Source organism: Oncorhynchus clarkii, chromosome 31 (assembly GCF_045791955.1).
Source record: "Oncorhynchus clarkii lewisi isolate Uvic-CL-2024 chromosome 31, UVic_Ocla_1.0, whole genome shotgun sequence".
NCBI lineage: Eukaryota > Metazoa > Chordata > Actinopteri > Salmoniformes > Salmonidae > Oncorhynchus > Oncorhynchus clarkii.
Genome location: NC_092177.1, coordinates 21629271 through 21641498, shown reverse-complemented (window position 1 = coordinate 21641498; position 12228 = coordinate 21629271). Strand labels below are relative to the sequence as shown.

The following is a 12228-nucleotide window of genomic DNA, read 5'->3' as shown; positions in this document are numbered from 1 at the left end:
GTCGGGTGAGGAGAAGAAGAATCCACCCAAGAGAAGTCGTTGGGACAGTCGGTTACAAAGTAGCCATTCATGGAGTAACCTTATAGCTAATAATATCAATATTCATCATATCAACTTTAGAATATTGATATACATACAGTGCATTCTGAAAGTATTCAGACCCCTTGACTTTTTCCACATTTTGTTACCTACAGCCTTTTTCTAAAATGGATCAAATGTTTTTTACCCTCATCAATCTACATACGATACCACATACTGACAAAGCAAAAACAGGTTTTTAGAAATGTTTGCACATTTATTAAAAATAAAAAACGGAAATATCACATTTACCTAAGAATTCAGACCCCTTACTCAGTACTCTGTTGAAGAACATTTGGCAGAGATGACAGCCTCAAGTCTTCTTATGTATGAAGCTACAAGCTTGGCACAACTGTATTTGGGGAGTTTCTCCCATTCTTCTCAAGCTCTGTCAGGTTGGATGGGGAGCATCGCTGCACAGCTATTTTCAGGTCTCTCCAGAGATGTTTGATCGGGTTCAAGTCCGGGCTCTGGCTGGGCCACTCAAGGACATTCAGAGACTTGTCCCGAAGCCACTCCTGCATTGTCTTGGCTGTGTGCTTAGGGTCATTGTCCTTTTGGAAGATTAACCTTCGCCCCAGTCTGAGGTCCTAAACACTCTGGAGCAGGTTTTTAATCAAGGATCTCTCTGTACTTTGCTTCGTTCATCTTTCCCTCGATCCTGACTAGTCTCCCAGTCCCTGCCGCTGAAAAACATCCCCACAGCATGATGCTGCCAGGTTTCCTCCAGAAGTAACGCTTGGCATTCAGGCCAAAGAGTTCAATCTTGGTTTCATCAGACCAGAGAATCTTCTTTCTCATGGTCTGAGAGTCCTTTAGGTGCTTTTTGGCAAACTCCAAGTGGGCTGTCGTGTGCTTTTTAGTGAGGAGTGGTTTCCATCTGGCCACTCTACCATGAAGGCCCAATTGGTGGAGTGCTGCAGAAATGGTTGTCCTTATGGAAGGTTCTCCCATCACCACAGAGGAACTCTGGAGCTCTGTCAGAGTGACCATCGGGTTCTTGGTCACCTCCCCCGACTGCTCAGCTTGGCCGGGCGGCCAGCTCTAGGAAGTCTTTGTGATTCCAAACTTCTTCCATTTAAGAATCATGGAGGCCACTGTGTTCTTGGGGCCCATCAATGCTGCAGACTTTTTTTGGTACCTTTCCCCAGATCTGTGCCTCGGCACAATACTGTCTCGGAGCTCTACAGACAATTAATTATACCTCAATGGCTTGCTTTTTGCTCTGACTGTGAGACATTATGCCTTTCCAAATCATGTCCAATTAATATAATTTACCACAGGTGGACTCCCAAGATCTAGAAACATCTCAATGATGACCAATGGAAACAGGATGTACTTGAACTCAATTTTGAGTCTCATAGCAAAGGATCTGAATACTAATGTAAATAAGATATTTCTTTTTAGTTTTTTATACATTTGCAAAAATGTCTCAAAACCTGTTCTCGCTTTGTCATTTTGGGGTATTGTATGTAGATTGATGTGGATTTATTTAATCCATTTTAGAATAAGGCTGTAACGTAACAAAATGTGGAAAAAGTCAAGGGGTCTGAATACTTGTATAAGCTAAACAACATTACTTTATTTGAGTGAACTATTGTGAATAGACTAACTATCTCACTCAACGCTTTAGCTAGCAAAATAGCGTAGAAGCTATTGGCTAGCCTGAGGGTCAGCAAACTTGAATGTGTTTCACTTTGTTTACAAGACATGGTTCAAGGTGGCTTACAAGATAAAACAGCATGCATCTAAAATGACATTTAAAAAAAGGAGCTTAGTACACGGTCATAAGCACCACTTGACATTTTAGAAGAATTATCCATGTATACGTTTTTTTTTTAAATCGATATTTATTGAATTGACTAATAACCATTAGATTACAGTACAAGCAGTGCAATTGATTCCACATACTGGAATACAAAACAAGGATACACATCTGAATGATTCAGTGAAAGTTTCAACTTTCCCAACAGATGGATATTAGGTCCTTCAAAAAACCTGCATCTTTCACAGACATCTTTTTTCATCCTGTGATGACAGGACCACAAGAGCTGGATCAGCACAGTCTTGGGTCACACCTGTCAAAATACATTGGAATTTGATAACCATTAAAACAATTATAAAACCCATGTAGTACCCAGTTAGCTATACATTGGCACTTTAACCAAAATAGTAATTAACCCTTTATGAGCAAAGAAATGCTGCCCTCCATAGGCTAAAGACAAAAAACATAAGGACGTTCCTTTGACTTAAATTAAGCACTGTGAATCAATGAAAATATGTAGGCCATATCAAAGTATGTGCATGTAAACAAAATGCATCTGTACTAAGAGAATTAGTAAACTCACCTTAGTCGTCCCGATGCCAGACAAGAGTTTTCCTCCTCATAGGAACTTGTCCTCATCTTGGTCCAATCCATCCCTGGCAATCCATTAACCAGCAGGACATAGGAAGAATGTGTCATAATCTATCAATTTTGACAACTCTGTGGAAAGTAAGAGAACATTTTTGAAATTGTCATCCAGACAGATAAAAAATATGTTTCCCAGTGAAGTGGAATAGGCCCAGGACTATTTCAATGATGCATGTATTGTAACAAACCTGATATCCTATGGAAGTATATCCTATGGACTTTCAGCTGGAATTCTAGAGCTCGGAATACCCTGGAGATTCCCATGACATAGAAGACACAGCTAAGGTATCCAGCCTATTTGTTCACCAAGGGCCCGATTCCAACCCAAGTTAAGCGCATGTAAATGGAACATAATTCCCTTTCTATGCACCTCTCTCCATGCGTATTCTGAACTTGAATATAAGCATGAGAATAGTATTCTATTCACCTACTATTTGTTTTGGGTGGAGATTTAATAAATTAAGGTGTGGCGGAGGTGTGTCAACAGATACGCTGTATTCTGACCTTAACTTAATTCCACCACTTTTACGCGTGAGGAAACCATGAATAAGGTCTAGCAAACCTACAGGTTTCAATTGGAAAAAGCATCCACTTAAATTTTTATTAGAAATAACACTGACTGTAATTTACAACTTAAGAGCTAGGTAAATGAGTAATCCGTTTGGATAAGGGAATTGTAAATATAAATGACACTCGGTTTAGATATATTTGACCTTATAGTCGCTGGCGACAAATGTAAAACAAGTCATTTGGCAGCAAACTGAAGCATATCAACTTTCCTACTGTAAAGTTTATAAAATGATGTGCCATTATGCAGAATTTAAATTGTACAGCCTTTTGACTTGCAGGGATGGCCACTCAAATGTCTTAAACATAGGCTACCCCATCTTTCTCAGTTTCCTACTTCTATCATGTTAAATGTTAGCCACCATTAGTATCGATCGTCAGTAGGCCTAATAACACATATTCAACTGCCAATTTACTGATAGTTCCCTTCAGTTGGTATAACCTACATTATCATTCCATTTAATGACATTGTTTCGTTTACCTTAATTTGCTTCCTCTGTAAACGCCGTCATGACCATGTGGTTGTTGCTGAGGATCATTAGTAACAGTTGATTATACACACTACATGACCAAAAGCATGTGGACACCTGCTCATTGAACATCTCATTCTAAAATCATGGGCATAAATATGGAGTTGGTCCCCCCTTTGCTGGTATAACAGCCTCCACTCTTCTGAAAAGGCTCTCCACTTGATGTTGGAACATTTTTGCGGAGACTTGCTTCCATTCAGCCACAAGAACATTAGTGAGGTCGGACACTGATGTTGGGCAATTAGGACTGACTCGCAGTCAGCGTTCCAATTCATCCCAAATGTGTTCAATGAGGTTGAGGTCAGGGTTCTGCGCAAGCCAGTCAAGTTCTTCCACACCGATCTTGATGAACCATTTATGGATCTCGCTTTGTGCACGGTGGCATTCTCATGCTGAAACAGGAAAGGGTATTCCCCAAACTGTTGCCCCAAAGCTGGAAGCACAGAATTGACGAGAATGTCATTATATGCTTTAGCGTTAAGATTTCCCTTCAATGGAACTAAGGGGCCTAGTTCGAACCATGAAAAACAGCCCCAGACCATTATTTCTCATCCACCAAACTTTACAGTTGGCACTATGCATTAGGGCAGGTAACGTTCTCCTGGCATCCGCCAAACCCAAATGCGTCCGTTGGACTGCCAGATGGTGAAGCGTGATTCATCACTCCAGAGAACACGTTTCCACTGCTCCAGAGTCCAATGGTGGCGAGCTTTACACAACTCCAGCCGACGATTGGCATTGTGCATGGTGATCTTAGGCTTGTGTGCAGCTGCTCGTCCATGGAAACCCATTTCATGAAGCTCCAAACGAACAGTTATTGTGCTGAAGTTGCTTCCAGAGGCAGTTTGGAACTCGGTAGTGAGTGTTGCAACAGAAGACTTTTATGCGTGACACGCTTCAGCACTCAGTGGTCCTATTCTGTGAGCTTGTGTGGCCTACCACTTCGTGGCTGAGCCGTTGTTGCTCCTAGACGTTTCCACTTCACAATAACAGCACTTACAGATGACCGGGGCAGCTCCAACAGGGCAGAAATTTGACAAACTGACTTGTTGGAAAGGTGGCATCCTATAACACTGCCACGTTGAATGTCACTGATCTCTTCAGTAAGGCCATTCTATTGGCAATATTTGTCTATGGAGATTGCATGGCTGTGTGCTCGATTTAATAAACCTGCCAGCAACGGTGTGGTTGAAATAGCCGAATCCACTCATTTGAAGGGGTGTACACATACTTTTGTGTGTATACATACAGTTGAAGTCAGAAGTCTACCTACACTTAGGTTCGAATCATTAAAACTCGTTTTTCAAACACTACACAAATGTCTTGTTAACAAACTATAGTATTGGCAAGTCAGTTAGGACATCTACTTTGTGCATGACACAAGTCATTTTTCCAACAATTGTTTACAGACAGATTATTTCACTTTTAACTCACTGTATCACAATTCCAGTAGTCAGATGTTTACATACACTACGTTGACTGTGCCTTTAAACAGCTTGGAAAATTCCAGAAAATGTCATGGCTTTAGAAGCTTCTGATAGGCTATATGACATCATTTGAGTCAATTGGAGGTGTACCTGTGGATGTATTTCAAGGCCTACCTTCATACTCAGTGCCTATTCGCTTGACATCATGGGAAAATCAAAAGAAATCAGCCAAGACCTCAGAAAAAAAATTGTAGACCTCCACAAGTCTGGTTCATCCATGGGAGCAATTTCCATAAGCCTGAAGGTACCATGTTCATCTGTACAAACAATAGTATGCAAGTATAAACACCATGGAACCACGCAGCCGTCATACTGCTCAGGAAGGAGACTCGTTCTGTCTCATAGAGATGAACGTACTTTAGTGCGAAAAGTGCAAATCAATCCCAGAACAACTGCAAAGGACCTTGTGAAGATGCTGGAGGAAACAAGTACAAAAGTATCTATATCCACAGTAAAACGAGTCCTATATTGACATAACCTGAAAGGCCGCTCAGCAAGGAAAAAGCCACTGCTCCAAAACCGCCATAAAAAAGCCAGACTACGGTTTGCAACTGCAAATGGTGACAAAGATCATACTTTTTGAAAAAATATCCTCTGGTCTGATGAAACAAAAATAGAACTGTTTAGCCATAATGACCATTGTTATGCTTGGAGGAAAAAGGGGGAGGCTTGCAAGCCGAAGAACCCCATCCCAACCGTGTAGCACAGGGGTGGCAGCATCATGTTGTGGGGGTGCATTGCTGCAAGAGGGTCTGATGCACTTCATAAAATAGATGGCATCATGAGGAACAAAAATTATGTGGCTATATTGAAGAAACATCTCATGAGATCAGTCAGGAAGTTAAAGCTTGGTCACAAATGGGTCTTCCAAATTATACAATGAACCCAAGCATACTTCCAAAGTTGTGGGAAAATGGCTTAAGGACAACAAAATCAAGGTATTGGAGTGGCCATCAAAAGCTCTGACCTCAATCCTATAGAAAATGTGTGGGCAGAACTGAAAAAGAGTATGCGAGCAAGGAGGCCTTACAAACCCGACTCAGTTACACCAGCTCTATCAGGAGAAATGGGCCGGAATTCACCCAACTTATTGTGGGAAGCTTGTGGAAGGCTACCCAAAACATGAAACAATTTAAAGGCAATGCTACCAAGTACTAATTGAGTGTATGTAAACTTTTGACCCACTGGGAATGTGATGAAAGAAATAAAAGCTGAAATAAATCACTCTACTATTATTCTGACATTTCACATTCTTAAAATAAAGTGGTGATCCTAACTGACCTAAGACAGGAATTTATTTTTACTATGATTAAATGTCCGGAATTGTGAAAAACTGAGTTTTAAATGTATTTGGCTAAGGTGTATGTAAACTTCCAACTTCAACTGTATATATAGCATGTAGGCTAATTAAATCGTTATGGAGCAGAGCGCAAACCAAGCCATAACTGTTTCAACCCAACAAATGGCGGAACACTTGGCTGTATCACAGTTCAATAGTTAGTGCAGGCAATCGATAAGGGTATAACTTACTATTGTACACTATTCTCCCTATTATAATGTGCTTGAATTAAATGTATTAGGAACCACACCTGCAAAGCCTGTTGCACACCTACATAAGGTATGTCTGAATATCAGCTACTGAGAAGTGCGTAGGAAAGTTGTGTGTAAGAAAGGCGTCATTTCCTAAATCGGAATCGGGCCCGTAGAGCTTTGGAACAGAGCTCTAGCATTAATTTCATGGAGGAATAAAGACATTCTGGATGTAATACATATATGTTCAAAGACAGATATATAGTCTATTCATTACTCTACCAAATCTGCTTGATTGAATATATTTTTTGGGACCTAAGAGCTACTTGAATATCAAACATGAGTGGCTAGCAAATCCAATTAGTATGAAGAATACATTCATCAAAATCTAGGAATTAATTTTAAGGTGCTTAAAGAACAAACCCTGATAATGTTTTCTGTACCACAGCAGGTTACTTACTGTTGTTTCATACCCTAAGTTTTACCTGATTTAATTCAAAGTACTTAAGGTCTAATTCATTTCTATATAGAAGGGTTTATTAGATGGATATATTACACACAGTTTACTGAAAAACAATAATAAGTTTAACTCTGTTCACCAAAAATAAACAACACAGAAGCATAAAGATATATCTTTGTTACTGAAATATTTGTGGTTCTACAGTAAAATAGAAAAACTGGAAAGCTTAGGTAACATCTGTTTACAGAATTTGAAGTAGTTGAGAAGTGAGAATATGTAATGGTTAACAACTATAACATAATGATCATAGTAGTGTTACAATGATTTAATATTCAAACTAAATGGGAATCACAAATCAAACACTACAACAAATAGCCTATATTTCAGTAACAGCAGTGAACCTTGAATACTTAAAGTGTGACCTAGTCCTTATAGTCCAAAATAAATACTGTGTGGAGATTCCCCTTTGAAACCAAATGGTATTCGGCAGATATGTCATATACTTTGGTATAGTGCAGGGGCAAGTAAGAAATGTATGGGCAAAATAACTTAAGTTACCTTTAAACTACTTAGATGCAGAAAAGGACGTCATCAAGTTCACTGCAATTGACTACATGGCTAAGTCAAACAAGGGGTCCCAAATTAATAACACTCCAACTTAAATACAAATATTTTAAAACAAAATGTAATTTAGTTACAACACATTAAAGTAAATATAACAGATCTACGATAACAAGCAGAGACGTATTAACTTAATTTTTACAGCATCTTGGCAAAATATAAACAGTGGTCCACTGCTCAAAATAAAAGAATCCAAAGGAGTAGTCCTATTACTTGTGGTGGATGGACAATGGCCATTTAGAGCTAAGTTATTTGAGAACTTTGGAGTGATGACATCTGCCTCCTAGAGCTCAGTAGTTGCTATGGGGTGAAGACATCTGCCTTCTAGAGAGAGATCTGTAGTTGCTATGGAGGTGAAGATAGCTGTCTCCTAGAGAAATGTTGTTGCTATGAAGGTGGAGACATCTGCAGTTGCTATGAAGGTGGAGACATCTGCCCCACAAATAATCTGTAGTTAGTTGCTAGATGGCCCTAACGTTGCCTATTTGGGTCAGCCTTGAATAGAGAATACTGTAGTAACTTTCCTGTCTGAACCACTCGGGCTGTGTTCAGTCACTCTCGTACCATTATAGAACGCTTGGTGGGAACTATGTTATGAGGGTGTAATCATTTTTGCTAAGGGAACGAGGCTGCTTTGAGTAAGATTAACTGGGGCTCTAGTAAGCGCCATCGTACCCCCCCCTGCCGTAACCACCACCACCTCGGGTGTAAGGTGCGCTGCTTCTGCCCGAGTAATTACCTTTCATGGGGCCATAATTAGATGACTGGTCGCTATAGCCACCTCCAAAATCACTGTAGCCGTTCCCACCGTAGCCACCCATTTGGTCACCATAGCCTCCACTGTACCCCACGCCGTATCCACCGTCACTGCCTCCATAACCTCCTCCATAGCCACCACCGTATCCATTTTGAAACCTTCCTCCCCTCCCGCCACGGGTGCCAGCAGCCTGCATTTCTTGCTTGGTGAGGGCTTTTTTCACCTCTACTTTATGGCCATTTATATGGTGGAACTTCAGTACCACCGCTTTGTCGGCAGAATCATAATCTTCGAAATAAACAAAACCAAACCCCCTCTTCTTACCAGTTTGATTATCGCTAATAACCTCGGCCTTCTCGATAGTACCGAACTGAGAGAAGTACTCGTTCAGATGTCCATCCTCTATGTCTTCTTTCAGACCCCCGATAAATATTTTCTTAACCTTAGCCAGAGCCTCAGGTTTTCCCGCATCTTCACGTGCCACTGCTCTTTTCAGTTCAACATTGTTTCCGTCCAGGGCATGAGGCCGGGCGGACATTGCAGCGTCTGCCTCATCAGCAGTAGCATAGGTTACAAAACCAAAACAGCGAGACCGCTGTAGTTGCTGGTTCTGAACAACTACGCAGTCGGTCAGCTGGCCATACTGTTCAAAGTGTTTACGAAGACCACCGTCAGTGGTGTGAACATTTAGTCCGCCAATAAAGAGCTTGCAGAGTTGATTTTCCATCTCGCTTTGATGCAATTTATATGGTTATGTCAACGCATAGACTTTTGACAGTGCTTCTTTTGGTGTCTAAAATGGCGGATGTAGACAAATGGTTGGCGTCGACGTAATGCTTACACGTCTACGAGCCTCCTAGGGGCGAGCTATTGTAAATTGATTAACTCCAATAGAACTACATTCTAGCAAAAAGTTACCCATTTTGCAGCTTTCCATAATCATAAGGACCTAATGATCGGGCACATAGGAATAAAATTTGGACAGGACAAAAACTAGAATACAATCGTATGGACTGGTTTACATTTGGCAAGGTATGTAGCTAAACAAAAAGGTGTTGATAGGTTTTATAAACTGAGTGGGTCAAGCCCCGACAGCCATGGTATAGTCAGACAACGCAGAGTACCTGGATACAGCCCTTAGCCATGGTATATTGGCCATATACCAGACCCCTTCATGCCTTATTGTATAGCCAATGTACTGGAGAAAAATAATCCTCACTGCTATCCAATCAAATTAGATGTCAGACAACCAAAAATCCCATTGATTAGGATAGACCTAGTATTAGAAAAGACAGCCTTTGGTAGTGTAATGGTCTTGCCTCCAATCAGGTTTGTCACTCCTCCCTCAAGGAGGACTGGTTGTAGACAGCGCAACAGGAAATTCTGTAAGGTCTGAAACAATTTTATTTTTTTATGCATGAATGTAGGCCAGTTTCACACGTGCCAGATTAGTCTATTCCTGAACATTAAAGTAACCAGTGATGGTGTTTCATTCTGTAGGGTGCGCAACCGCCTCATGATATAACCGATCCTGAATAATCCTTTTGAAACAAAATGCCATATGGTTAAATTGACAACATTAAAAACTTTATTACAGGCAAAGGAGTGAGACTCAAGAGTCAACTAATTCAGGATTTTAGTAACATTCCACAACTGCATTGATTTACAAGGTATTGAACAGCACATATTGGACGGAGAAAAGCATTAGGAGGTAACCATTAAAAACAATAACCATAGTTCTTTCAATTCCTCAAAACACTGTCACAAAATTTTATGATCTTAAACCACTCAAGCATTCATGAAGATTGCTTTAAACTCCATTAATACCCCTGAGTTTCATGTTGCAAAGCAATTTGACTTGTTATTAACCTTGCCGGTACTAAGGACAGAGCACAGGTGTCAAACTCATTCCACAGAAGGCCAAGAGTCTTAGCTCCTCCCTTGTACTTTATGAATTAAGGTCAATAATTAGTAAGGAACTCCCCACACTGAAGCCTAGGGCTAATTGAAAAGGGGGGGAAAGGCTGGAAACACTAGACCCTCCATGGAACGAGTTTGACACCCCTGACATACAGTATCATAGGAAAGTCTTGAAGCAGGGACGTTAACTACAATTTAATAAAAATAAAAATAAATGTTTAAAGAACCACGAAACTACATCGACAAGTCATAAAGTTGAACTGGTAACAAAGTCCATAATGTCTTTAGTAACGCCGCCTAGGGACAATGGTGTAGTCCAGATGGAGGGAGTAGGATAGGGGTTAAATCAGGGTGGGTGAGGGGCGCGAGTCCTTTTAAATTGGAGCAACAAAGAAATAGGGCACTCTGGCCCGTGTGTAAATTCAGTTCATTGAATCAGAAATTATGAACATTTCAAATTGGGGTTGAGAGGTCAACGGCATCTAATAACCACCATATCCACCCCTGCCATAGCCACCGGCACCTCCACGGGAGTACGGTGCAGCGCTCCTGCCTGAATAGCTACCCCCCTTCATTGCACCATAACCGGAAGACTGCTGACCATAATCTCCGCCAAAGTCATTGTAACCGTTCCCACCATAACTGCCCCCCATTTGATCGCCATAACCTCCTCCGTATCCCCCTTGGTTACCGTAACCACCTCCGTTGCCGTATCCTCCACCGTAGCCGCCATCGTTTCCTCCATAGCCACCGCCATAGCTGCCGTAGCCGCCACCTCTTCCGCCGTCGTAGCCATTTTGAGACCCCCTCATTCCTCTCCCACCCCGGCCACCACGACCACCGGCTGATTGCATCTCTTGTTTGGTGAGGGCCTTCTTCACCTCCACTTTGTGTCCATTGATGGTGTGGAACTTCAGCACTACCGCTTTGTCGGCAGAGTCATTATCTTCGAAGTAGACAAAGCCGAATCCCCTTTTTTTGAAAGTCTCTTTGTCGCTGATGACTTCGGCCTTCTCAATTGCGCCGAATTGAGAGAAATAATCATTCAGATGTTCGTCTTCAATGTCGTCTTTCAGCCCACCAATAAATATTTTCTTTACTTTGGCGAGTGCCTCTGGCCTACCAGCATCTTCCCGTGCAACGGCCCTTTTTAACTCCACGTTGGTACCATCGACGACATGTGGCCTGGCGGCCATGGCTGCGTCGGCCTCCTCCGCACTTGAGTAGGTTACAAAGCCGAAACAGCGGGACCTTTGTAGCTGCTGGTTCTGGACCACTACGCAGTCGGTTAACTGGCCGTACTGCTCGAAATGTTGACGAAGGCCATCGTCTGTAGTCTCGACGTTCAAGCCACCGACAAATAGTTTGCAAAGTTGGTTCGTCATGATTACTAGCAGAGTTGTTTTACAGCAAATAAAATGTAACCTGACAAAATCGCATCGCTTTAAAAGAAGCTACCGGCGACGCAATGACGTCTGGCGTAGGTTTGGAAATACGTCAACAGTTCTGATTGGTTGTTCCATTCAAATCCCACCCTAATTTTATTCAAATTGCCGTTCTCAACATTTGTAAATTCATCCTTCTCGTTTCATACAATCTCTTCATATGTAATGATCTGAATATCCATTATCTATTTAGCTTTCACTAATCCAGGTCTTTATTCACATCAGTACTCTGGTCTCTGGCCTGACATTCATGTCAGTTCTGTTCTAGCACATGACACTGCTGTGCGCATTCAAAGCAGTATTGATGCCAAAGATTTTTGGTTGATGCTCATTTGTGGACGACCTTTCATTCTGAACTACATCTGTTACTCCTTTGCTCCCCCTAACCATTAAAAAAGACTGGCATTGAACATTCAAGTG

The 12228-nt window shown here is 41.5% G+C and overlaps 2 protein-coding genes and 1 long non-coding RNA gene across 3 annotated transcripts; all 3 read right to left on the bottom strand.

The window, feature by feature from the left end:
* Nucleotides 1–1908: 1908 nt before the first annotated feature.
* Nucleotides 1909–5674, bottom strand: LOC139391181 (uncharacterized). Its single transcript, XR_011629568.1, has 2 exons — nt 2427–5674; nt 1909–2156 (listed from the first exon to the last, which is right to left on the bottom strand). It is a non-coding gene; the product is annotated as an uncharacterized lncRNA (long non-coding RNA).
* A 1450-nt stretch (nt 5675–7124) lies between these two features.
* LOC139391180 (heterogeneous nuclear ribonucleoprotein A0-like) lies at nt 7125–9170 on the bottom strand. Its single transcript, XM_071138758.1, has one exon. The coding sequence runs from the start codon at nt 9168–9170 to the stop codon at nt 8343–8345; it is 828 nt and encodes a 275-aa protein (XP_070994859.1). The 3' UTR covers nt 7125–8342.
* LOC139391179 (heterogeneous nuclear ribonucleoprotein A0-like) lies at nt 7125–11827 on the bottom strand. The gene has a single exon (XM_071138757.1). It carries the CDS (start codon nt 11746–11748, stop codon nt 10846–10848), a length of 903 nt encoding a protein of 300 aa, XP_070994858.1. The 5' UTR covers nt 11749–11827; the 3' UTR covers nt 7125–10845.
* Nucleotides 11828–12228: the final 401 nt, after the last annotated feature.

Coding starts and splice junctions, on each gene's coding strand:
- LOC139391179 (XM_071138757.1), bottom strand. CDS start 11,748: ATGACGAACCAACTTTGCAAACTATTTGTCGGTGGCTTGAACGTCGAG.
- LOC139391180 (XM_071138758.1), bottom strand. CDS start 9,170: ATGGAAAATCAACTCTGCAAGCTCTTTATTGGCGGACTAAATGTTCAC.